Genomic DNA, 27,711 nt, shown 5'->3' on the forward strand with positions numbered 1-27,711 from the left:
GAACTGTAAATGGAAGTTCCATATTAAAGACTAAAGCATGCTCTTTGGTATCCACACTTTCATTTGAAGAGTATTATTATAATCAGATCCTTTTTGGCGACATTCTAGCGTAGTTCTATTGACATGGATTTTCTTCATGTCTAAAAAACGTTTCCTCCTCAAAATATGCTTATTTCACATTTTTGCCTCATCTAACAATTATAATTAAAAACTTACAGAACCACATGCAATTATTACATTTATTTTATTATTTTCTCTCAATTATAATTTCCAAAACATAGCACAAATCTATCTTTGGCCCATGCTCACCTTTTACAAGCATATTTATTTAACTAACTACCTTCCTCAAGCAGGTAAAGACATAGTATTGTATGCACACTTTGGGTTTTTTTCCTCGAATCATATACAGCTGCATGTGCCTGAATCTTACCACCTGAAAACATGCAGTTTTATTAACAGAACAAAAAAATTTTGGTTTTATGGAAATCACCTGGCATAACACAGCATTTAAAAGAAAAAAATATGCTATGAAATTTGATTAATGAATTCTTATGTGAGGTCAGTATTTTCTAGCTCAGATCAATTTCTCAAAAGATAATGAACTACAATGGTCTGTATGAAGATACTCATAGAGATTAAATCAATGCAAGAAAGAGCAATGCAAAAGACAAATTAGAATTTGTAAGTTTCTCTTGACAAGCTTCCAAAATAATTATGAGTATAGTAAAAATCACTTTCATAAACCAATTATAGAACACTAGGAAGAAAATAAAATCATACTTAAAATATACTTTTGCATATGATCAAGTCAACAAACACCATATAGGTTAGGTCTGGCCATGTCACTGAAAAGTGCTGTATCATATATACCACAGTAATACTATGTATCATACCCAACAGATATTTCTACAGCAGGAATTCTTTGCTCCTCTTCCTTCAGTTTTTCTTGTTTTTCTTTCATTTTTAACTCTTGTTCTTTCAACCTTTCTTCTCTTTTCTTACGTATCCTAGTAGTAGGAAGGATATAGAAAACCAGTTGCAATTAATCTACTATCTGATCTGTCCACATCTTTTTCCTTTTATACTAAAGCACAATCCAAAAATAGCACTAGTGTGAGAAAGCACAACATTTAGCACAACGAAGTTTCATTCCTGTCTACGGTCTCAAGAAACCAGCATAAAACAGAAACATTACTATTGTTTCTCGCATGCCTTCTGCAACCAAGGAATTAATCTCGTTTGTAGCAACAAAATTTAGTTTTCCATATCCTAGTTTTACCTTGCTGCTGCTGCCTCTCGTTCTTTGCGATGCTGTTCTGCCTTTAATTCTCGGAACTCCTGTTTCGCTTGTCGTAGCACATCAACAGAGTCCTCAATGAAATCTCGAGTGGAGACGAGAGTCAGAAGTTTCCCACAGAGAGCATGAAGGATCTTCATCTTTTCTCCTAATAAAATTCAGACCAACGTTTATATTTCATTATATAATTGATAATAAGCCTTACTCTTACACACTCCAGACTGGATTTGTTCTCACTCAAGAACAAGTGAACAGTCAAACATTTGCAGTCTACCAGCTGTACTTGCAAAGAGACATTTCCTGAAATATCTGCCTTTATTTTTAATTTATTAACTTTTATCACCAAAACAAGTAGTAAAATGCAATATTATCTTCAAAACAGAGATAAAGGAACAGTAGATGGTATTTGTTTTCTCCATTTCCAAATAATGAATGAAAGACCCAAACCAGAACAACATAAAAAAGAGGGGCTGAATCAAACACTTCGATGCTTCTCCCAGAGAGATCCCCTCCTGCATGTAAAACTAACATTTTTAAAATGAGATTAAAAAAAGGCAACTCAGAAGTAATAAGACTGTCTAGCTCTGCAATCTCTGATGTGGTGGGACCTGTTTGTGGGGGTGAAGCATAGGAGTGGGTTTTGGTCTAGGTGACCTCTACAGGTCCTTTCCAACCTAAATTATTCTATGATACAGTAAATTCTGACCATTACTGGTCTGAACCCAGTTCTAAAATTGATCACTTAATAAGCAGTCTAGTAATTTCTAACATGTATTGTCTTTTATTACCTGGCAACAAATCATATACTGAGGTACTTGAAAGTTTCTTCAAGAGACCAGGATTACTTAATCTCAACTCCATGCAAGCATCATCAGTAGCATCAAACCCTCCTCGTTTCTGGTAACGGTATTTTGCATTGGCTGATGTTACATCAGCACCTGATGCTAGAATGTGAAGTCTGAGAATCTCAGAAAGAGTGCAGCTATCAAGATCCAAGTTTTTCAAATTGCAGCCTACAGTTGAGAAGAATGTATAGTTATTTTATATAGGCATTTAAATGTATATAAATATAAAAATGTTATTTAAAATACACAGCAAATTAAGAACAGTAACAAAACAAGAAGTGAAACCCACACATACCCTGATGTAACTGGGGCCATGCAGCTGCCAAAGTTGCAACTGCAGACAGTGCAGATTTTGTGGGGTCTGCATCTTCATCCAAAGCCTCTGTTAAATCTTTAAGGAAATAAACACTTTATTCTAGTGCAAATTAAAACTTGTACTGTGGAGGGGAGGAAAGGAAGCTGTGTTTTAAAAGTTGCAGGCAAAGCAAAAAGAGGGCCGATATTTACAAAAGCATCAGTGTATTCAAAACTCAATTCATCGTCCAAATGAAAATTTACATATCTTTAAATGCAACTAAAAAAATCCAACTAAAAGCTAAAGACATGCACCACATGCTACATAAAGGGAGAACAGCATATAAGCTGTTAAAGCAACCACAACACAAAACATGCACAATGGCAACACAAAAGGCAGCAAAAACAAATCCATAAACACATTTGAAAGCACAAACAAGTAACAATGCAAGAAACACCTGTATTTCCTTTCCTCAAATGAACTATTATTTCCCATCATAAGTTTGTTTTTAGGAAACAATCCAAACCATTCACATATTTTGATACTGGCTATCACCATTCACCATATACTTTCTATCTAACTTAGATACAGCCTGTTCTGCACAAACACAATGACTAAGTCATTACTAATAAACCGTATTTCACCAAAACAAGTACCTGCACTTAATGAACATCACACTAAGCAAACTGACCAGGAAAGCAGGGAAGTGAAAGGCAGAAACAGCAAATTCCTGTTTCTTAAACAGAAGTTTCCTCAGCACTTACAGGTATTTCTCCAGAGGGTTGGCAGAATTCTTTCAGCATGTAATGCTGTTTCAACAATTTCACGTCATTCAAATCCAAATCAATAAATAAGCAGTTAAAGTCATCAAGTTAATATAGAGCCACAAATCCAAACTAAGACTACATAAAATGCAAATCCACAACCGTATTCTATGACAATTGATGGTGTTTGAAAACTGTCACCCAGACATTGCAAAATTAACCTCTGCACCTCCTCTCTCACTGTATCTATGTAACACCGTTTGAGAAAGTACTGTACATCCCAAAACCCTACACCCATGGTGTTCTCTGTTGCAGAAACACTGCCTGTACAGAATTTAACTGAGAAAACATGCTGACTACTATGAGTTTGGTTAACCAGATACAAAGCCAAGAACATGTAATTCTTTTATGGTAAAGAAGATGTCTAAACAAGAGTGACAAGAAATGGAAGTTCCAAGGCATGTAAAACATAGTAGATGAAGTGCCTTACCCATTGCTCTGCTAAACTAGAAACAAAACAGCAGATTTTTGCAATTGCCGGCCCCATGAAGTCAAATTAAAATATGAAAGTTACATTACATTTTTTCTGATCTGTCCTATGAATAATAAAGAATCTAATCAACTATTCTATGATACCTGATAAAGGAATCTTTCCTTGTATTGCCAAAGCAATGCTCAGTAGTCAAAAAAATACAGGTTAATTGCTAAATTCAACAGTAATTAAAACACAGTCTGAATTTTTTAACACCATATCAAATCTGTAACTTTATTCAATTACAAAGAGCAGCCTCTATTGCTGAAGATAGTGCTCATGATTTATATAATTTATAGACTGGACATAAATCTTAAGTATGAAAATACAGAGTCTTCAAGAGAGGAATTAAAAGAACTTTCCTGTACCTCACATACCTGTCTTGTGGAGGCACCACAAAATTCACTTGACCTCAAATGGGGACTGCTCTTATGTTCCTACCTATCTCTAATGAAATAAAGACTACCAGGAAGGGCCAAAGCTTCTCCTTTAAACAGCCAGCAAATTTGTCAGTCCATAAACACCAGACCATGTAAATTTGTAACTAAGTCTGCACTTCTGATCAGGGGTTTAGTGATACTGAATACCTCTGAAAATGGGGGCAACTTCAGCCTTAGAGCAAAGACCAAAGGCAGAGTGACTGTGAGGCCCTTTACTGAAAGAAAGAGACATGGTAGTATCTAGGAGCTGTGGATGCATACTTCCCAGTCTTGAAAAACGGTGAATATTGAATTCTCCATTATAGTTGTGCTGGGGAGTTTTAGATTTTTAATCTAGTTAGGCCCAGGTTTTTTCTTAATAGATACACATAAAGACCTTTGAGGAGACTTAGGAAAAGTACTTGTTTCCGGACCCTCAGGAGAAACATCTAACAGTGCTGGAGGAAGAGGAGGAAGGTGAAGACGCTTCCTGCACCTCCAAAACATAAGCAGTGCTGTTAAAAGCTTATTATGCTTTGCTGGATACAATTGTTGTAACAGTGAGCTTCTTTTTTCTCTATTCCCCTCAGCCCTTGCACTCCATGCCCAGTTTAGAGCTTTAATTTCAGACAAAAGAGAAAAACCAAGCCCATTTACATACAATATCCATGCATAATAAGATAAGGTTAAACAAAGGAATGCCATAAATCATGCAGCTTGAAGTTAATTCCAGTACCATTTCAGCTTTTCAGCAGTAAAATTAAGGATCTGACCTTTGGTCTCAGCATCAGCTATTTGATCTTTGGCCACTTCCTCTTCCTCTTCGGCCATTGCCTGAAAGATGGCAGTCAGGAAGAAAAACAGCAATTCACATAGTGGGCCTTCAGTGTCATTTCCTACAAGAGCTTCCTCTAAAACCTCTGTGAATAAAGTTTAAGAAGCGTCACTTTTGCCACAAAGTTGGAAAACAATTATGTACTGAAGAATGAAAACATTATTTTTCCTTTAGGTATGATAATCAAGTTACTTTTCCATAATTTACTGTGTATATTCCTGAGGACATGGTGTCAGAAAGAGTGCTGACAAAATAGCATTATTTTAATATATAACTGTGAGAATAAAGTACAAATAGATATTTTAGTAAGTAGAATAACAACTTGTACATTGAAATTAACTTTGATTTTACAAACACTGCAGAGTTGACTGCGAAGAGAAAACTGGATTGATATGCATCTGTAAGCACTAATATATTAAAGCCACACAGAAAATTTTGTAGCAGTGGTACTTGGGTGCACTTAAGATGTTTGGTTGTTCGGTAGAAGAACAGACACCACAAAACTGGGGCTCCTTGCCACATAAACGACAACTTGCCTAAAGTTACTCCTTCGGGAAATTCATCTTGAAGATCAAAAAGTTCCCCAAAAGCATGTAAAAACTCCAAAACCATCAGAGCATCACCAAAGATCTCGGGAGGAAGTCTTGTCTTCACTGGCATTGGAATGGGAAGTTCCTGCAATCCAAATGGGACAACTTAATATCCTACTTGATTTCTGCAGAGTACACAAGTGATTAAAACCAGTTTATTATTCCAAGGAGTGTATCTGTAGGGTTTCTTTACATTTTACCAAAAAGGGTCCTGCAAGGCACAGTAACATCTATGGCAGTACTAACTTTAGAAACTGAAAAGCATGCAACTCGGATGTAAAACTTTTGAGAAAAAAGTTTATTCGTGTTCATGAAGTTTGTATCTTTAACAAAGGAAGTCAAACTCACTACAAGTTACAACCATTTGCTATCAAGATTTTTCCTGTAAACCTGTATTATTTCACAAGAGTTTTGAATTTCAGTATGCTGTCTAGACAAGCAAAAATAAACATACTCTTAAAAGTTACTCATGATTGCTTGTGAAGACAAGCAAACAAAAACCCAACACATTCACATAAAACACGCCCTTCTAATACTAGGATATGCAAGATCATGTCTGATGACTGCACGTTCTGGTATTGAGCTTTTTGCATTAGTAAGGCACTTACAGCAGCTGAAGGTATTTTAAAGGGAGCTCATGTAACCATGTAACAAGACCACTTAACAGAGACACCACCTCCACATCACAGATGACAGTGTCTAACACTGTTTGACTTTGAAACTACTATCTTGATGTAACTCCTAAAGATTTGTCTTTTCAATGTTTCTTAGCAGACAGAGTTGCACAATTTCCAGAATGACAGCTCCTTTCCACAACTATGGTAGTTCACAAACATTAACAAGAAGAATGCTGAATGCTATGCTTCATAGGAACATAGTAAAGTATTTCACCAATTTCCATAGAAGAGAATTTTTTTAAAAAGCAGCCTCCACCTAAATTCATCTTTATTTATATTCTTGTCCCGAAAAATGCTCATTAAACAAATATATTGCTAGAGTTCCAATCAAAAGAATGCGACAGGAAGCAAGAAGCCAATGTCCTTTATACCTTTTGCAGCCAAAAATTTGGTTTCTTCATTACTTAAATCTTTTAAGTAACTTGGGTTTGTTCTAGGTGAGCTCATCTTGTATATTTAACAGAAAAATCAGGCATACTCAATACCCTCCACTCTAATGTCAGCACTTTAAACATACATTTGCTCCATGTGTAGACTGAGTACAGCCTGCAAAACTTTTCTGGAGGTTGAAAATGCAGACGCAGACGATCCTATTAGCACTGCCACTGGGAAGTATTTACTACATGACTGCAGGTGATTCACAGCCCCTAGCATTCCAATCAGATCTAGATTTGCCTCTGCATTAGGAAATCTAGCCTGGGGTCCTTGCAAAGTATGAGCTTGAGTTATTCCAAATTCAATCATACCTTAAGATCATCACACTCCATATCTTCTCTAGGCTTACTCCACTGTTTCAGGTATTCCACATATTTTCTCTTTTCCTCACGCAGCTTCTCTCTTTCCTGAAAAAACGCCACAATTGTGTATAAAATATTGTCAGATGGCCCTATTGCAGTTTCTAAAACTGCACCATTTACTATGCAATCACACTGAAAAGTAAAGCATCACATTTAATTAAAATGAAGTAATGTATTAATTTTTATTTTGTATAAAATTATACTTGCAAAAATGTTTAAATGTCATGATACTTTGTTGTGATTAGTTGTTGCCTTTGTTTCGGGGTGTTTTGGGTTTTGTTTTGTTTTTAATGGAAGTGTCTGAAGAAAAAAATCTAAAAATTAGAATATTTATGAAAGTTGCCTCAAAAAAGACCATCAAAATATAGTGGATGTGGTTGTGGTGAAATATTGTGGAATATATAATTTCTTCATATTCAAAGTGACAAAAAGTTATTTAGCAAGCAAAGAGAATCCACAAGGAAACCCACAACCATTTGATATGCTGTGAATCTGATGCAGTACAGCATCTTTAACACTCAAACAGAAGATAACCACCAAATCAAATAACTGTATGCATTACCAGCGAGAAGAAAATCCAATCCACCACACTGAAATAGACCTTACTTCTGAAGTAAAGTGAACTTTGGTGAAGTAAAATTATAGACAATGTTAACCAGAAATACAAACCCACAATCAAATCTTATGACTGTCTATTCTTCTGAAGTGCTTTACTAGGAACTGAAAACAGTTAATGGAAAACAACTTGAAACAGATAATAACTAAGAAACAAGAAAACTAGAAACCTGTTATACTGTTTCTATATGAAACACATATACTTCAAATGCATTACTTTTTCCTTTTCTATTTTGAGTCTCTCTTTCTCTTCTTTCTTTTTCATCCTTTCTTCTTCCACAATTTTCTTCAATTCTTCTCTCTTTTTTTCCTTATCTTCTTTCTCCTTTTTCCTAGCTTCTATAGCATTTGCCTTCTCTTGTTTTAATTTAGCTTTTTCAAAAGCTACAAAAGGAAAAAAACAAAGTTATTTTTTCTTTTGTAAAATGTTAGTTTTAACTGCTAAGTAGGCTGAACTTTTTATAATTACCATATGAAAAAGATATTGTTATGAAGACTGAATTGTTTCTATGCCAACCACAAATTCAAACACTTGAAAGTTCTTCAGACAATCAGAGTTTTAAGCCTAAGTATTAGACATCTTCTACAGGTTCTCATCACTGTAATAAAGCTAAATTTATCTGGTTTTATGAGTATACAGAAGTTTATTGCTTGTTTTATTGGTTTCCCTCAAGTGACATATAAAGATGAGAACTGATTCCAACCATGTATAATTACAGCAAGATATTTAGTAATGACTGATTAATAAAAGCATGTCACAACCACGTGTGGCATATAATCATGTAATATCTGGGATAGTAAAAACCTTGAAATAGGTGATTTTTAAGTATTTAGTTATTACTGCATTACTGAAAAGTCAATACACTTGAAACTTACATAGTATTTCAGTACATTTTGTTCAAGTTTTACTTCAGTTACACAGTTTAAGCTGAACTTTAATGTTATTGCCTGAGGAGATGCACATTTCTTTGTAGTCCTCTGCAGAAGAACAGCAGGATACAAATTTCCACTTTCTGTGGACAGACAATGCCTGTCAACCTACACACAGGCTAACAAATAAAAGGGGGTTTTACTGTCTTAATTGAATAAACAGGAAAGTTAGGATCACAAGTGAATGAAATGAAAAGAGATCCACTCTTACCAAGTGGATAATACCGAAAAAAAAGACATTTTCCTATAAAATTTGGAAAATGTGCTACATTGCTTCTACAGATAGCTACTACACGTGCCAGCCGTGTCTCTCAGCCAGCAAACAAATGCAGTGAAGCTGATCCCTCCAGAATCTTCTACATACTGAGAAGGCAAGTCTTTCAAGGTACCTGGTATTTTGCTATCTTTTCACATTGTGAAAATGTGTCTTAACTAGCCTTCACACAAGAGAGGAAGCAGTTTTGATGTTAATCAGCTGTTACCTTGTTCTATACTGTCATTTCCAGCACACAAACAAGTAGATGCTAGTTGTGCAAAAAAGTGGACGCACACAATTTTAATGGATAACACAAAACTCTAGTGTCCTGTCTCCTATGAAGAAAAGGCCTAAAGCAGCATCAGACAACTCTGCAGTTATTTAAACAGATGTTGGACTAGGTAATTTCTAGATGTCCTTGCCATCCTAAAGCATTCCATGTTCATGGAAATGACAGGTTGAAACTGGAAGTTCACTAAAATATTTCCAGAGGTTAAAGCCTTTTCTTCGGAACAACATAAGTTCTTAAAATCCAGAAGAATATCTCCTTGTCTAGACTTCGTCTCTTCAAGAAGACACACCAGTTTACCTAGTTAAACCCATAGGCTTGCAGGTCCCCTTACTTATTTTGAAATCAAGCTTATATTGATCAGGAACAGGTCAAAACTAAGCCAAAATTATTCAGTCAGTCCAAACTAAAAATCTCTTAAGTGATTTGTGATATTTTAATCAGAAAAATTCAGAATGTATTGTAGTTCTTTTAAATTTTGAGATAGTTTTTCCATTTACGCATTTTCCTCATACAACATACTGATTTGTGTTACATGTTCATGTTTTGATACACCTTCAGATGGTAAAATTTTGCATGATTTCATCACTCAGACTTCTGCAAAAATTTTTTAGCTCTTTATTTATCTGAGATAGAAATCAACACAAGTTGGACCACAAGCTTCCTACATTTCCCCAGTTCAGTAAACTAAAACGAAAAAAAGGAAAAAAGATCAGGAAACAACCCTTCTAACCACTAAAAGGAGCAATTTTTGCAATAGTGCTGTGGCAGTAGCGTCTTTTTAAGTTTTCCATTTGAAAGGTACAACCCCAAAAATACTGTAATTATAGCCTGCTCTCAAACCTGCAAAAACTGGTTCTACTGGTCATAGGACTAAACCTCAACTTACCCATGGCTGGCGTATCTTCCTTTTGCTTCTGGAACCTTGTCCTTTCCCTTGATACTTTACTTTTGCTTCCTGGGGTGTTTCGTTTAGCACTAATATTGTCCTCCTGGTTGAAAATTTGGAGGGGCAGAGGAAAAAAAGAAAATAATAACTACAGTGAAATGACCAGCAAAAGATATTCCCAATTTTTCAACTGTTCTCTAGAACAAGATAAAGTAGATTAGAGCACCAGGATTCTCCATATTTAAATACAGGCAAGTGATATATCTGTATCTGAGGGTAAGTGACATAATTGTACCTCAGAGTTCAAATTAAAGCTTTTTAACAAATTATTTATCAATCCCAGAAGGGACAAGTACTCACTCTATGCATCTTCCCAACTGAAAAGCTAGTTTCTTGATGAGATCACAGAAATGAAGATAAAAATAAGAAGATAACATAACAAATATGGTCCCTTTTACCGGCTTAACTATAAAGCAATTACTTTAATAGCAATTATGTAATATATCTCAATTCATCCTCAAAGTAAAGAAGCATGACGTCAACCTTGCATTTCAACTGTTCTAAAAATTCAGGAAATTCCATCCAGAACTTAGAAGACTATGTTGATGTGTCTTCATCTGGGATTAAAAACGTTATTACTTACAAGACTAGTAGATGCCCTCTTTGGAGGTCGCCCTCGCCGTCTGCTTGCAGGACTGAAGATAAATGTGGGTGGGTCATCAGGAAAGAAGTAGGAGAAATTTTGTTCTGCTAGGTTGTATTTTTCAATTGATGTTGCCTTAGTAAGAAAGATGAAAACAGATATTCATTGTGAAATTCTTACCTTTTCATAAATATAAGCTAATTATTGAATCATTAATTAACAGAAGACAGTAAAAGTAACCAGACTGACAACTGGTTAACTTTGGATAAGAAATAAAGCTCTGAAATAGTCTAAGTGTAGAGTTAATCTACAAAGTGGATAATAACGTATACAGCACACATCTGAAAACAGAATTTCACTTCATTTGGTAGGATGCTATTTCTTTAGATGCCTTTTAGCAAATACAGCTGGGCACAGTCATCCTAGCAAGTTATTGAAAAGTGTCAAGAATGCCTTTTGACTGATAAAGTCAGAAAATTAACTTATCGAACAATTACATAATTCTCTACGATACTCATTTCTGGAGGAGGATCATTCAAAATTCTCAAAGTTTCTTTTCAAGTCTCCTTTCTCAACCTGATGCCTTCAGGAAGTCTGCCCTTGTCATGCAATACAAGAGGAGACATTCCAAATGTGACATGTTTGCATAACTGAAATGCAAGGCAATCAGCAAGGGGACAAGGCACTCCACAGAAAGCTCAAACAAAGACAAGATGACAAATGCAAACATATACAGAATATAACAAGTTTCCTGAAGCTCCAGAAAGTGTCACTAACAGATCACTAGTCCTTAATGCGTTACAGTGAGCTAGGTCAACGCGATCACTAACAAGCCCAAGGAAGGGAGTGTTTTATCCCTTTCAGCTCTATTTTCTCTTATTTCCATTTCTTTAAAAGAGGCAGACTCTAAAGTTACAAACTTATTCAGAAATTGATTGCTGTTGCTATTTTCCACAACTTTTAGAGGCAAGACTCTCACTGATGCTCTCATCTCTTCAACCCTTCCTGTCCAGAATGAGCAGTTACATGGCTGTACAACAAAGTACCAGACAAATAAAAAAAACCATGCTTCTTTCTAAAAACAAGAAGATAACATGGATTTCAGGGTCAAGTCTGCAATACATAGTGAAAGAGTCCAGGATCTCCTGTGGCACAACAGGCAAGGCAAGGGGAATTGCTGCCTACTTGGTAAGTGTGGGAAAAGCTGCTCAATTCCTTGAGCACAAGGAAACAAATTCTCAGTCATCCTCCACTAAGATGTGAACTTCAGTCTGAACTTGTACTGAATATCATATCTCATCTCATAAGATGTCTCACTGAAGACTGAATTCAACCTACCATAAAACATTTTCCAATCAAAAGCATTACAACACAATAGTATTGGCATACTGTACCAAAACAAAAACAGTTTGTTTTTATTTGCATTAGAAGTATCAGGCATATCTTGAAGAATGAAAACAACTCATGTGTTAGACTAAGCAAAAGTATATTATGCTTCAATAAACAAAATTTTTCTAGGTAAATGCTCCCTTTTTTATTTTGAGGACTTTTCTAAACTGGTATCTAAAAAAAACAATTAGAGAATTCTACTTCATGTACAGAAAAATTACCATCTTATTTACAAGTAGAAGTTAACAAAAACCTGTTTTTACGCAGAAAGTTCAAGTACCATCATCTTTTATTTTGGAAAAGTCAAATACTAACTTGGTATATTATAATTACAAAAAGCTAAATTTGAGGTAGTTTAAAAAAGAAGCTTGAGCAGCTTGTAGAGAAGAGCAAAAAAATATTAAATAGGGTCAATATTCTATCCCATAAATTATTCCTTCTTACTTACCTTAGTTTTAATTACTCCATCATGTGGTTCACAGTGTTGTTTCAGAAAAAGTTTAAGTCTATCTCGAGAAAAGAGATGTTTCCTCCGGCTGTAGTAGGAAAGAAAGGTAGTATTATCAACTAACATCTTTAATTATTGTTTAAGTACAGCTGAAAATATGTGCAAGAGTCATGTAACAGACCATACCATTTACCTTTTTCTTATTTTCTTCATTATAAATAACATCCTTAATATTGTAACTAACAGCCATTCTTTGCAACTCCAGTTGAATTAAAAAGTTCCTTACGAATAAAATAAAACCCAAGTAATACTTAAACAGTTGGTTTATGCATCTGCAATTTTCATTTTGAAGATCCTGATATATCCTCTTTTATAAACACATACAAACTCCACGACCTATTCATCCATGGTAGATCAGCCAAATATTTCTTAAAATTCCCAAATAAACTGAAGTCTGATTCATAGAATCACAGAATCAACCAGGTTGGAAAGGACCTCCAAGATCATTAAGTCCAACCCTGATCCACTACCACTGCGGTTACTAGACCATGGCACTAAGTGCCACATCCAGTCTCATCTTAAAAACTTTCAGGGATGGTGAATCCACTACGTCTCTGGGCAGCCCATTCCAATGCCTGATTACTCTCTCTGTAAAAAATTTCCTCCATACTCTCTAGGAATCTCCTAGACTGCCTCTTCTCTGCTGTGTTGAGTTTCCAGCAGACATCCAGCAGGTTAAAGTCACTCACAAGAACAAGGGCTGGTGATTTTGAGATATCTGCCAGCTGCTTGTAGAATAATTCATCACCCTCATCATCCTGATTGGGTGGTCTATAACAGACTTCCACCAGGATGTCAGCCTTGTTGGCCTTCCCCTGATTCTGATCCACAGGCACCCAACCTTATCGCCACTGACCTCAAGTTCTACAGTGTCAAGAGACTCTCTAACATACAGAGCCACCCCTCCATCTCTCCTACCTTGCCCAACCCTTCTGAAGAGCTTTTAGCCATCCATGGCAGCACTCCAGCCATGCGAGTCATCTCACCACGTTTCTGTGATGGAGACTACTACATCATAGCTTTCCTGCTGCATGATGGCTTCCAGCTCCTCTTGTTTGTTACCCGTGCTGCATACACTGGTGTATGTGCACTTCAGCTGGGCTGCTGATTTCACTTCTAACTCAGGCTTTCCACCCTTAGGCTCATTTTTTGGAGAGCCTGGTTTTAACCCCTTCCCCCTTCAAACCTAGTTTAAAGCCCTCTTGATCAGCCCCGACAACTAACAATCTAGAGATCTTTTGCCCTGGCTAGATAGATGAAGCCCATCTGACTCGAGCAGGCTAGGTACCATAGAATTTGTCCCATGGTTGAAAAAACCAAAATTCTGCTGGCAGTACCAATGCTTTAGCCACCTATTGATGAGTTTTCCTACTCCTCATTTATCCCTGCTACTGCAGGAACTGAGGTGAACACCACCTGTGCTCCTGTCCCAAAGACAGGACTGTTTCAGGAGAGAGGGAAAACAAACAAGAAAACAAGGACAGCACAAAAGCAGCATCACATCTCTCAAATGGGAAGACAAGCCAACAAGGGGGAGGTGAATTCACACATTGCTTGGTCACGCTGTGGCACTCCTTACAGAGGACAGTGGGCACTCTAATGGTTCCTGGCACTCCAGGGAACCCACACTACTTCATGAGAACAAAAAAACTAACTATACAGGAGAAAAAAATCAAATCCTGATTCCTGCTGGAACTAAATGACTTGCAATCACCTAAGTTTTTTTACAGGATCCAGTTTATAAAGTTTTGATGCACAATCTATTATAAACACATATTTTAACTTAATTCAAGACAAAATTGTTATTTAAGAAGCAAAAACTCTGCAGCTTTCTATTTTAATCAGTCTGATTGCCAGTTGGTTTGCTCCAGCATTTCAAACCAGCAACGCTACCATAGAAAGCACTCACAATGCCAATAGTTTATTAATATTATAGAACAGGATTCCCAAACTTTTTTCCACCTACTCCATCAATCACAACAGTAGCCACAGGTATCAGAAGTCACAGCATGTCTCATCTGTGCGTCAATGAAAGCAGAGATTTGCAAGGAGTTGGTAACTGTGTTAATGCTAGTAAAGCTTCAAACCCTTGTTACAGAAAGCCTGTAGCAAAGTATTTTGTTCCAGTGCTTTTAATTAATAGCTCTAACATTGTTTTAAAATGCTATTTTATATCAAAAACAGCTTACACAACTCACAAGTATAAAGTACAATTTTAACTTTAACATACTAATTTTTACCTTAGTTGAGATGCTTTAACGATAACAGGTTCATACAAATGTTTTTTAATAGGCTGGACTTTGTATTTGAACAAAGAAGGTTCAATTATGGCTTTCTTCTGCCTAAAAAAAATTAAAAAAAAAAGTTTATATTCACACAATATCAGCCTTTTATTGCACACATTTAATATATTCATATGCCTACACAATGGATCTCTTGAAAATACCAATCTATATTTAATACAGGCTGTAACTTCCAGTGGTACCAAAGAGGACCTATTAACTTGTGCCAACTTTGCTGCTACAATATTTAAATCTGCATCAAAACCAGTTCCTGGAAGAAATAGGAAAAGTGATCAGGGATGTTGGTTTTCTTAGCAGGGAGATAGGAGATAAGAAGGGAAGGAAGAACAAAGAAATAAAGACAAGTAATGATACATCCTTATCCCTCAGAAAGTCATCTCCTTAATATTCTCAGTACTCATGATGGCAACGGGAGGACAGAAAAAAGAAGAAAAAGATGATGAGGAAGGAGTCCAAAAGACAGAATTAAATAAAATGAATAAAAATACTAGCCCTAGAGCTACCAATCACATCGCAAAACATATAAAGCATCTAAAATATTTTTCAAAAATACCAATTCAGAAACAACTTCACCAACAACATTCTGAAAATAACAGAGATCATAAGGCAAAGCATCAACACTTTAAAATAAATGCTTATCAGGTTATGTATTTTATTGTGCATTTCCTTTTTCCAGCCAGCATTACAGAGAACTAGGTTTTTTCCTCTGCATGCAATATATTTCTTCAGTTTTAATGTAAGAGTAAAGTGTTTTTACACCTCTTCCTAGGAGAATAACACCCAGGTCTGGTGTGCTACCAAAATAAGATTCATTCCTTTAAAAGATGAAGAGAGGTGGTTTGCCATAGACAATATACTTTAAAAGTATGGTACATTTATGGACAGACTTCATGAACAGAGTTAAACTAATGAGACTTTCTTTAAATAATGTTGCATTTTGCTATTAAACAACAGAACTAACTTTTCTTAGGTGGCAATTTGTAATCCAGTTGTACTGTTTTATCAGGAATTCAATCATCATCTTATTTCATCAGTAAGGAAAGTTGAAGTAGTTGTTATGTGGATGAACTAGGAGATTTAGAACTATGCATTTCATCATAGTCAGTCCTTCTGGCATTTACAAAATGCTTTAAGGTGGAGTCTGTACCAAAATTAACCAATATACCACTTGCTATTCTTTAGCCCTGTGAACAACATACACGAGATGCAGAGAAAGGTACTCAGCAAGGAAAGAAATATAATAGAAGAAACCCACCCAGCTAGTCATATTAGCAAAACAGAGATAAACTGTTTATATAAAGTAGTACAGTATATCCACCGGCAAGATTTTAATGTCTCTACATAAGCTTGGTGAAAGAGTCTTCGTATTTTGGTCATACCATGACTTGGTCTTCCATGATTAGCTTTCCTATCTTGAGACTGAAGATGAAGTTATGAAGGCTGTTACTAGGGATTTCTGGATAGTATAAAATACAAACTTGTTCTTTACCATACATCCCTGTGTTTCCAGCCCTTTCATCTAATAAACTGAAGAATGACACAAATAGATAATGTTCAGATAAAAAATAAAAGGCAGAGTACCAGTGTTAAACCAAAAGTAAATTAGCTTATTTATACCTTTTGAATACATTCTAAGCTCTGATACTGTCTGCAGTCAAATGCAGGGCCCAAAGTATAATCAAATGTTCCATTCTTGTATCATTAATCTTTACTTTTTAGTTTGAGTAAATCCTTCTCTCAACTTCAGTGAATCATATGCAATAGCCCAAACCTAATTTCCAAGACACTACATTTTTTCTGCTTAGTGTCTGAGTTTCCAATTATTATCCCAAGAAGTGAACATATTCCTGAAATCCTCCTCCATAAATCCAAATTTAAAGTCAAAATTTTGCTTAGTACAGAAGAGGAAGAAAAAGATCATTCGGTACACATAGAAAGTTTTTAAAATTATACAGATTATCTAGCTGCTTTGGCATAAAAGTAATATTATGTTTGGTTATATTTTACTTTATAAAGTATTATAGAAAACACACAAGAGTTAGCAAGGGTTAGACCCATTTCACAGCACAGAGCCCACATGGCAAATCTTCACAGCACAGCTCTGACAGACAACCAGATCCAGAGGAAAAAAATAGAGTATTTTGTAATTTAGTAGGTAAAAACTGGAACTGACTCACTCATATTACACTAGTTTCTAATGCACTCAAGTAAATGTGGTTAGTACCTGTGGCAATGCCCTGCATTTTTGGATGGGTTTATAGTGAACCACTGACAGGTAAGAATCTCATCAGGCCTTCAATTACTTTGGCATGGTGACCACATGATCTGGACACAGATTTCTTCTTACAGTACTGCTATGCTGTATTCTGACAGCGTGGTATTAAGGTAGCTTTACCAAGAAACTTCTGAGACCTTAGAATCACAGAATTGTTAAGGCTGGAAAAGACCTCTTAGACTGAGCCCAACTATTACCCTGGCACCACCATGTTCACCACTAAACCATAGACCCAACTGCCACATGCACATGCCTTCTGAATATTTCCAGAGATGGCAATTTCACCACTGCCCTGGGCAGTGTATTCCAACATTTGACAACCCTTGGTGAAGAAATTTTTCCTAATATCCAACCTAAACCTCCCCTAGTGTAACTTGAGGCCATTTCCTCTCATCCTGTCACTTATTAATTGGGGGAAGAGACTAACACTCGCCTTGGAACAATCTCATTTCAGGTAGTTGTAGAGAGAGGTTAAGTCCCCCTCGAGCCTCCTTTTCTCCAAGCTAAAGAACCCCAGCTCCTTCAATCTTGTCCTTCTCAAGTACCTTGCCCAGGGCACAACTGCCTATACTATGTGGTCTGAGTCTTGCTGGAGCTACCTATACCTTATGGTATTAAGGGAAGTAGAAAAATTGCACAGAAAAATACTTAGAGTTAGAAGATCAGAAAGGCATCTAAAAATGAATGCTGTCCCACTTTTCCAAAAGAGGCAGTGACTTTTCTCTTTCTCTCTAAGTCTAGGAACAGAAAAAGCTCCCTTGAACAATGCTAGCTAAATAACACAATCATTTTATGGTCTCCTTATGCTCCAGGGTAAGCCTCACACAGAGGTAACCTGTCAGTATATTGATCCTGATAGCAAAGCTGACCTCAGCACACCTTTGAAGGTTGCCACTGACAAGCAACTTCTACTGACCAGTAACAACTGCCCATTTGGAATTGCAAATATTTTCTGTAATCTGACTAAAACTTCAATGACAAAACAGCAATCTGAAGACCGTTAACAACACGCTAGTTATACTGCTCTAGGTACAAGACTACAGCACGTTGCAACAAAATCCTGACTTTGAACCTCTGATGAAGATTTTAAGCTGCCTTTAATCCAGTACTTTGGTCTTTCCTTCCAATATAAAGTGGACTAAGACCTACCATCATTATTATTTGATTCAAGGGATGGAGGGATGAGAGAGGAAGAATGGAAAGACTTAAAGAAAGATTTTTGTACTGAAGATATTGTATACGTTTAGTGACAAGCTATGCCCACACTTTTTGACATATCCAGTAAATAATTTCTTCTCCAAATAAAGTCAGAAAACTAGGCTGAAGATGGTAAGAAGCCTGGATAGTAAGGTTCCACTGACATAATTTTCAAAAACTTTGTTACCTCTTATATCCCAAAATTTGCAGAAACCATTAACCCTTCCCCAAAATTGTTCTTCATTTCAAATTGAACAAACACCCAAATTTACTTCTATGAACCAGCAAACCAGAAGATTTTTTTCCGTAGTATTTCTGATGGTTGATGATGATTCACCTTACTCAGAGGCCCTGGCAGAAGGAATCCCATGAATTATTAAGTTGCAGCTGAACTGTACACCTTTGTCAGTAAAAGCCCCTCTACCTCCAGTCTGCTGCCAAGTGCTAAAAGCAAACACAAGAGTTCAACCTTACCCCTAAAAGTCTAGCAGTTCAAGGTATGAACACTGCTATTCTATGTGACCACTATCCTATGGTAACAGAAGGTCCCAGGGCATGGTATAAGCGGTTTAAGAACTCAGAAGACTGCTAGCTTTTGCTTCATAATCCAGGCCTTAGAAGGCAGCCTATTTTTCTGCAGGACTGAAGGAGTGAGCGCATCCTGGCCTCTTTCTCCCTGTACCACCCCAACTTTTACTGCAGAATACAATAAAAATGGTCAGCAGGAACACTTGTACAGACTGCATTGCTATTTCTGCTTCACACAGACAGGAGTAGGGTCACAGAAAGGCTGGGATCTCTAATGACATCTATTTTCAGTTAAGATTCTCTAGCCTTACAGATTCTTTGGGAAAAATATTTGCAGATGGCCCATCAATCTGTGCTGTGCTCCCCTCCCCCTTTTTCACAAACACCCCAAGCATCTGCTGTACCATTGTTTGCCTGCACACAAGTCTTCGGGTTTTGAGACCCAGTCTTTGTGCGAAGCTGCAGTGCTGTTAAAGGCAGAACTATCATTCTGCACATATCAACTGTGGTTGATATACACTATTGGTTGGATATATACTATTGGTCTCAACATGACTAACATCCATACTCTCCCAAAGAAAAGTCTCTCCATAAACAGCAAAATATAGTCCCTGAAAGATCAGGGCTGCAAAATGATGTCATTCAGTTCAGTGGGATTTCTTATTTTTATGAGTAATGGTATAAAGAATCTTAAATGCCATACAAAAATTGACAACAATGCTTTACTTTCAGATGGGTTTTGCAGGTACAGCAAACAATACTTTTCAAGTTTGCATATATCCAGAATATATCTAGAGAACAACTGATGTGTTATTACACTCTCTCATTTTTTATAAACACTCACTTAAAACTTCAAGTAAGCATTTTAAAGCCATAAGAGGGTTGCAATTTAAACTTGTAGCACAAATGTTAGTTAGGTATGTCATAGAACAGTGCTTCAAAAGTTAGTATATTCTCACAAGATTTCCTTTTCTCCCGTCTCTGCACTGTCAAAATAACTAATCAGCTGGGGAGAACCACAGACTGCCCGGGAGAGCAAGACTTAGTCTTACTGCCAGCTCTGCATGCATGGAAATGACAGCACTATAACGGGATCAATCCTACAGTCAGCACTGTGCACACTTGCATAATTCAAACAATAACCTCCTTTCAAATGCCATATGCCTTTTGGAACACTGAAAATGCATTTATTTTCTAAAATATGTAGGACATCTTCATGCACAACTTGGACACTGCCTTCAAGAGACAGCAGAAAAATTTCAAAATTATTTACCCCATGTTATTTTCTTAGCCAACTGAGGAGCTCCATCCTAGTTATTCAAGGCATGTCAGGACATGATTTCATCATGCAGCAATCAATGAGATTAATTTCTGTATCAATGTGACATCAAAGTCAATAACAGTTCATGCAAAGGCTGTTGTTGCTATATGCTAGATACTAGATTGGGGCCCAATTCAAACCCTCTTCTTTCATCATCGTGTCTGTGAAGCACAAAAATCTTCTCATAATGCTAGGATAAGATGCACAGAGAGGCTCAATTGCTGCTCAGTAAAGGGATACTCCAAACTAAACACCACAGTTACAGCCAAGAAGCTCTAATATTCAATGTTATTAAGCGATTCCAGCCTATAGAAAATTCCTGAAGACAAGACACACATTGTTTCACTGCACCTAAAATCATAATCAAATCCATTAAATACAATGGTATATATTTATATGGACCCATGCACAATGAAGAAAGCTTTGTATGCTTTTGGTTTCTTGGACACAAACATGTGAAGTCTCTGGGAAGACTTTTCACAGAGTTTTAGTCCTTCTCTTATGAGGCAATCTCAATTCTGAGCCCCATAATGGAAGTGAAATAATACCCAACTGCAGAAATGCAGAACGTGACTCCATTTTCCAAGCTAGAGCAGCACAGGTTCTGCAGCACAAAGAACTACTGACAGGCACACACAGCTCTTCCACCATCTCTCAGCAAAAACACTGCCATTGCAAACAGATTAGCTATGATTATTCTGTAGGTACTCCATTTCTCACAATGCAAAGTTTTCTGGTGGATTAGCATAACTGGCACCTGTGAATGTTCAGCTTGTCACCTTCAGCTGTCTGAACACTCGCAACCCATACAGATCAAGTAATTTGTTTCAGTCAGACTCTGCCACATCTGCTTTAGTCTCATTTCCACCCAATCAGAACCATTTATACTGTAAAAGTATCACGTACCCATTTTGTGCAGAGCTATTGTGCGTTTCTGAGTCATCACTGTCGCTGATGACAATTGTGTCTCCATCAGCACTGCTGGTGTGGCCATTTGCCATTCCATTGTGATGGGCTGGAGGTATGACTTCCAAAATCTTACACTGCAACCTGAAATAGAACACAGATATTTATTAATGTCAAAGTCTTTCACTAGTGCAAGGAGTCTAAAGTTGTAGATGTTATTTTAAGAATACATATATACCTGAACATTGCATTGTCTACTAAATAACTAAGAGCCTTGCACTGAAAAACTAGGTAAAATATTAATTTCATTAGTACCATCTAATAAATGAACAAACTCATCTGCTTACACAGCTATCAGCTTTGCTACTCGGGACAACAAATCAGGTTACTTGTGGTTGTAATTGGTTTTTTCTCATTTAAGTAAACTAGAAAGTTAACTCAATGTGTTACTTAAAAACTAGACAACAAAAGTTCTACATCTATTTCAACAGCAGTCTAAGAAAAAGATTTTCAGATCTCAAAGTATTTTTTCTTATAAGACATCATCTTCTACTGCTGTCGATGACCTAAATAAACAAGGCTGAAATGATCATTATGCATCTAATCTTAATAATGGCCCATTTATCTGCTGACACATATTAAGGCTCCATCTGGCATGCACACAATTGACAAAACAAGTCTATTCCTTTGCCATCCTGAATGCTAGTCATAAAAGGCAGAATTAACTACATATCAAAAAGTATAATTAATCAACACTTCATGCTGGGTAACTATATTATAGCTGGTACTTAAACACTAACCTTTCTAGAATTCACCCCTTTCTAGAATTCCATGGTTTATATTTTTTAGCTTAAAATCCAAAAGCTTTGTCTGATTCATGAAAATTAACTATTGTAGTCAATGGACATCGTCACACGCTACCACTAAAAGCTCAAAGCGGGGGAAGAAAGAACACATAATAATTCTCTTCTCTGGGCACCAAACACTCCCACCTGAAATTAATAAAATGTAGAATACATGAAGTACTGGGCTTGAATTAATGTGGCGTCACGCTTAAGTTAAAAACAAACAAACCCCAACAAATCCATGACAGACAAATTCTAAGTGTTCTTCTATATGAACTCAACACTGGCAAAAAGGAAGCAATGTCACAACACTTCTTGAACATGTCTTTCTGCAAGCAGACAGTACTATCCAAAACCTGTACACAGAGGGAGAAAAGTTGAAAACATTAAAATATCCTAGGTAGTATTCACTTGTGAATTTATCAAGGATCAGTAATGTAGTTAGAGTCTGTAGCTGCTCTCTCTAACAAGACGAGAGCTCCAGAATGCTCCAGCAGGTTATTTAAAAAAATATGGTAATAATTTAAAAAAACCCAAACCAACAAAAATATTAACATCTTTGTCTACTCCTAAAGACAATAATATGACCAATGCTTAAATTATCCATGGGGACACCAGAGTTGCTTGCACAGAGCAGAGAGGCAGCTTGGACTCGCTGGCCACAGGCATGCTGCCATTCCAATGCATCCTGCCTCGTTTCCAAAGCTGGCTAGTCTGGAGCGGGAAGACATGTTTTGCCAGCCAGTGGAGCCCAACCTAATTAACTGTGAAAACCTAAATAGGCTCTGTGTAAGGAACCAAGAGCACCCAAATATAATGGAGACAGAACCCGGTGGCTGTTCATAAGGTAACTCCAAGTCCAGCAAGGCTTATTAAGGTCTGGCCCAGCACCAGACTCAGTCTGAGTCCTACTAGAAAAGTCTATCATTAGTAACTTGGTTTTCCACTATCTGGAACATCACAGCTTCCCCTCTGTACTAAGTAATATGGAGCTGACTGCGTAGCAGGATGTATATTATTGGGCTGGTTTTTTAAAATCCAACAAAGATCACCTGCTAAAATAAAGACTTCTTAGTAGAACTACTTCTGTTTCAGATTATAAAATATATTTCCTGGGGAGTCCAAATTAAAACGCACACTTAACCGCTAATGGACAAGCCAAGGCACCGCGGCCCGCACGCCGCTCATCCCCCGCACGCCGCTGGAGGGAGCGCGCAGCCGCCGCCGCGCGCCCCGCGCTACCCAGGGCCGCCCAGGGACAAAGAGGCTTCATCCTCCCAGACAAAAAGACTTGAATATTGGAGTCACCGAGTAGTTCTCCAACACTTAATTTACCTGTTTATCCATCAGGCTGACCTGTAATTTACAGGGTATCACATCTCCTTCTCTAAGGATGGAAATTATATATTCTATACGCTTGATTCGGTAAGCAGCAAAAGCCCAAATACAGTTTACAGCTGCCTTTTTTTTTTTCCCCTCTCTTTATTTTTAAACAGGGAGAATGACTAACAGATTAAGCTATCCCAGAAAGGAAGTGATACTCAGTCTTCTACGCCATTCAAATCATTGCCAGAAACCTCTGGGGAACGAATCGAATTAATGACACACATTACCTGGCTCAATAAAAGCACAATCCAATGCAATTTAATGCTTACTGATAGACAGGAGATTAAAGAAACTGATGCAACCATTCCTTCTGGCATTAAAGAAATAATCTACAAATGATTTTCTAAGCCTTGCTACAATCAAGTCATGACTAGTAACACCCAATTCCGGGGACTAAGAGAGGTAAAGACACTCTGCTTCTAGTGCAAATGGTCTGCTCTTTTCAATAATAATTCCCTGAGTTCACTAATTACAACTCTTATTAAAAAAGATACTTTAAAATCATTACAGAACTTAGGTCAAAGTCAAACCATGCTCACTCACTATTTCCCATAAAATAAGAATTGGGGGCAACTCCACCTAAAAAACCAGCAACATTAAAATACATAAACATGTACCCCAAATATCCCCCTCAGTCAGGAACCACTTTCTTCAAATTACAATAAAGATTGTGAAAATCCTTACAGCCATACTAAGTGAATCCCAGAAGTGTTCAGAGAAAGATCCAATATAGAGCCATCTCCACCACAGCCCCAGCAACTCTAGCTCAGACATTGGCACCTATACTAAAAACAGTTTTGCTTACCTCTTTCTGCACTACAGGCTGTTATCAACAGCGGGGCACAAGTCCTCTGGTCTGTCCCAAGGATGGCCTTTAAGCTTACAGCTCTATTCTTTGTTAAGCTCAGTAACTAAGCTCTTTGAGGTCTCTTACATTACAGGAAGGGCTCCAATAAGTGCTTGGCCTTATGATTAAATCTGTGGGGTTTTTTTGTTTGTTTGTTTGTTTGTTTTAAGAAAGAACAGAACAACACAGGAGCCCAAATTTTTTTCAACACAAAGCCAGAGGTGGTATCACTGATGTAATTTTTTTTTAATATCAGTTTATCTTCTCTCTCAAATGAAAAAGAAACCTGAGAACTCCCATCAATTTCCATGAATTTTGTGTAGGGCTGGTCAGCTGCACAGATGAAAGAACATAAGTCACTCCAGCAGTCTAAGGGCAAGAGACAAGAGACTGTGGCAGCTTAGCGCAATTAGCAGAAAACTTTAAGGTCTGACCAAACCTTATCACTCCCAGAATGGTCAGGAAGAGGCAGGCTGAAGGTGTACAAAAACAAACTGCACCTGTCACCTCAGGCTGCTGCTCTACAAGATGCAGAGATCACCTAACAGTTCCCACCAAAGGGGGAAATCTTCCCTTGCCATTCCTTCTTCCAGCCACATAGCTAGCATGGTGCTTGCTTTTTGTAGCTCTGGCACTCAGTATAATTTACTGATTGCCATTAAATTGAATTCAACTACCTGACAAAAAAAAAAAAACTAAACAAAAGAAGATATAAAAAAAACCAAAACAACCAAACAAAAATTCATAACCCAATGTGAAGAGCTGATAAGTGAAGCCAGGTAACACCTGAAAAGCGAATTTAAGCAATATAAAGAGTTAAGCACAAAATGTAGAAACAAGCTTTAGCAAGGCACATAGGATTCAGCATTAGGAAAGCGGAGACAATAAATTCACTGAAGCACAGGTCACTCTGACACAAGAGAACATAAACATGAACAGAAAATGCTAGTACACACAAAAAGAGACATATGGAGAGGAAGCCAAAGAGATAAAGAGAGGGACATGCCAAGAAATTAGGTATTGGTGCCAAATACCGAAACTCTCTGCCAAATTCATAAGGAAGCTACCCAAATTAGGGAAGGTTCAAAAGTTTAGGAGGATGATGATGAAAAGGACACGAGGTTCATGATGAAGGAAGACCGGAACTCCCACCGAAGTTCTCCCCAAATTAAGGACCACGCCTCTAACTCCGCCTCAACTCCACCTGTTATGAATATTAAAAGTAGATGTTGCAATGTAATGAATATTCATAATGTATGATGTAATTGCTTAGCAAAAATTGTATAAAAGTTGGATTGTGTGTTTCTCGAGTTGGAGCAGTTTGTCCAGGGCGACCTGGCTGCTCCCCGGCCGTGAAATAAATACCTCCTGCTTATAGACTGAAATTCTGTCTCTGAGCAGTTTCTCCGCGCCTTGTTTTGGGGCATAAAATTGGCATCAATTTGGCGAGCCAGGCAGGAGCGGGGGTCTTCCTGAGCCAGGACCCAAGGGGCCGGGACGCTCTCAGGGCCCCCCGACTGAATTTTTGTCGGCAGAGTCTCCCAGACCCCTTGGATCTGCGCAACGGTGGACAAGAACCTCCTGCTTCAAATTAAGAGGTATTTATGTTTTGAACTGCAGTTTATAAAAGAAGGTAATTAAGTTGGTGGGGATAGGACGCTATCGCCCAAAAGGGAGCTGGGGGACGCCTCAGCATTAGCCCTAAAGCTGGGTTAGAGTCCCAGGTATTGAAAGTTGCAGGTTAGAGTCCTGCCAAGAAAGGGTTAGAGTCCCTAAACGGGTTAGAGTCCCGGCACTGCAGTGTAAACAGAGAGCAGGTTAGAGTCCTGCCAAGAAAGGGTTAGAGTCCCTAAACGGGTTAGAGTCCCGGCACTGCAGTGTAAACAAGAGAGCAGGTTAGAGTCCTGCCAAGAAAGGGTTAGAGTCCCTAAACGGGTTAGAGTCCCGGCACTGCAGTGTAAATGTCTTTTCTTTGTAATGCTGTGTTCACCCTTTATGTTTCTGTGTCTTGTTTGCAAATGTTCTTGCTCTAATTTACCCTGATCATTCTTTGTTTGTTTGTTTGTTTTGTGTAAGATATTGTCTGGTAATGCATTGGAAACTGTGCTCGATTCAGAAAATTAACCATTTTTAATTCTTCCGAGGCTGTTTGAGAGTTTCTAGGAGCTTTAGGACCCAGAAAGCTCCTTGTACTAGCAAAGAATTCTTGGAATGCGGTTTCTCTTGCTAAATGTTTTGGTTTTTGTCAACGAGTAAAACGAAACTAAAATAAGCTGTTTCATTGCTTGCAGCAGTTTGTTTGTCTGTTGTAAAAAAAAATTAGATGTTGTGTTTTTCATATATGGTATAGTTCTTAAGACGTCTTTTTAACTCTATATGGGAAATGATTGCAATCTCAGTTCTATAAAAGTGAATAAGCTCTTGCCGGCACGTATAAATCCTAGGATTAAAATCTGTCCTTTCTGTTATTGTTCACTGTATGTTAGAGCTTTGTGTAACAATTGTGGTAAATATATTCTGGGTCCAAGAGGAACACAAGAAATAGCGCTCAATCGTACCCTTACCTTCTACTGTATACGCTGTTGGTCAAATCAGGATTTGGCAGAAACTAAGTGGGTGAGATTTTATTGTTGCCACACTCATAGACAGATATTTGTAACATCTTGGTTGCATTTTCTGTAAGAAGTGTGTTTTATAGTTTGCAGCAACATCCTGTGAGTTTGTGGTAACATAAATCGGACAGCCGACAGCAAAGCCATATCTCTCGGTCTGCGGCGCCATCTCGCGACCTTGCTCGGTAACGCAGATTGCTCAGATAGAAACCAGAAGGTAGGAAAGTTCTCCTATATCAAGTGTGCAAGTGTGAATGTGAGTGTGATTGAGACGCGGCTCTGCTGCGGGGCGAGTGGGAGTCCCGCTCTGCGGTTCCTGTTCTCCGCGAGGAGCCAGGCCAGAAACGGACGAAGCGATTGGAGATTGCGTACATGAAGTATTGGGGCAGAATCAGAAATACTCTAAGACGGTGGAATAGGATAAGGAAAGTATTGCGATTTAAAGTAGAATTTACTGACATACCGAAAGCTACACAGTGTGAACACATTGGTGGAAGCCTAGCCCGATTGGACATAGAAGCACGAATTCAGAGACAAGAATTGCTTGACATAATAGAATATCACGTAAAGGAATTCATAAGAAAAATAGAAAAGGAGAGTGGGAGGTTGGGATACGATCCTTTAGTATTGGAAGAGTTCCTTGGTTGGATACCCGTTTGGGAACACGATCCCCAGATTAGCTGGTATATTACTGACGCACAGATAGTAGAAAAATCTGGAAGAGCACCCTATAAGTTTGTCTGGTAAGCCCCTACCTCTCACAAACCTTATCCATCACTACATCACCAGGCCCTACGATAATAATGGGAAGCCAGCAAAGTAAGGACATAAATATGAAAACCCCCCTGGGGTGTATCCTAAAGCATTGGAGAGATCTAGGGGGAGCCCCAGGAGGAAACATAAGCAAGAAAACACTCTTAA

General features: G+C 37.6%; 1 protein-coding gene across 5 annotated transcripts in view; it reads right to left on the reverse strand.

Moving 5' to 3' along the window:
• BAZ1A (bromodomain adjacent to zinc finger domain 1A) overlaps window positions 1-27,711 on the reverse strand; it is a 74,571-nt gene that overhangs the window by 21,392 nt on the left and 25,468 nt on the right. For 3 of the 5 annotated variants that reach the window (XM_064658589.1, XM_064658590.1, XM_064658588.1), the window contains 13 exons: window positions 21,101-21,244; window positions 14,811-14,912; window positions 12,511-12,598; window positions 10,674-10,808; window positions 10,031-10,133; window positions 7,884-8,050; window positions 7,001-7,096; window positions 5,524-5,662; window positions 4,926-5,072; window positions 2,438-2,533; window positions 2,086-2,310; window positions 1,280-1,445; window positions 894-1,007 (listed from right to left, as the gene is read on the reverse strand). In XM_064658589.1, the coding sequence (XP_064514659.1) occupies window positions 894-1,007; window positions 1,280-1,445; window positions 2,086-2,310; window positions 2,438-2,533; window positions 4,926-5,072; window positions 5,524-5,662; window positions 7,001-7,096; window positions 7,884-8,050; window positions 10,031-10,133; window positions 10,674-10,808; window positions 12,511-12,598; window positions 14,811-14,912; window positions 21,101-21,244 (1,722 nt within the window). The remainder of the gene's footprint in view (window positions 1-893; window positions 1,008-1,279; window positions 1,446-2,085; window positions 2,311-2,437; window positions 2,534-4,925; window positions 5,073-5,523; window positions 5,663-7,000; window positions 7,097-7,883; window positions 8,051-10,030; window positions 10,134-10,673; window positions 10,809-12,510; window positions 12,599-14,810; window positions 14,913-21,100; window positions 21,245-27,711) is intronic. The other 2 variants (XM_064658593.1, XM_064658591.1) reach the window with 1 other exon arrangement.

The sequence above is a fragment of the Pseudopipra pipra genome, chromosome 6, assembly GCF_036250125.1.
Source record: "Pseudopipra pipra isolate bDixPip1 chromosome 6, bDixPip1.hap1, whole genome shotgun sequence".
Lineage (NCBI taxonomy): Eukaryota > Metazoa > Chordata > Aves > Passeriformes > Pipridae > Pseudopipra > Pseudopipra pipra.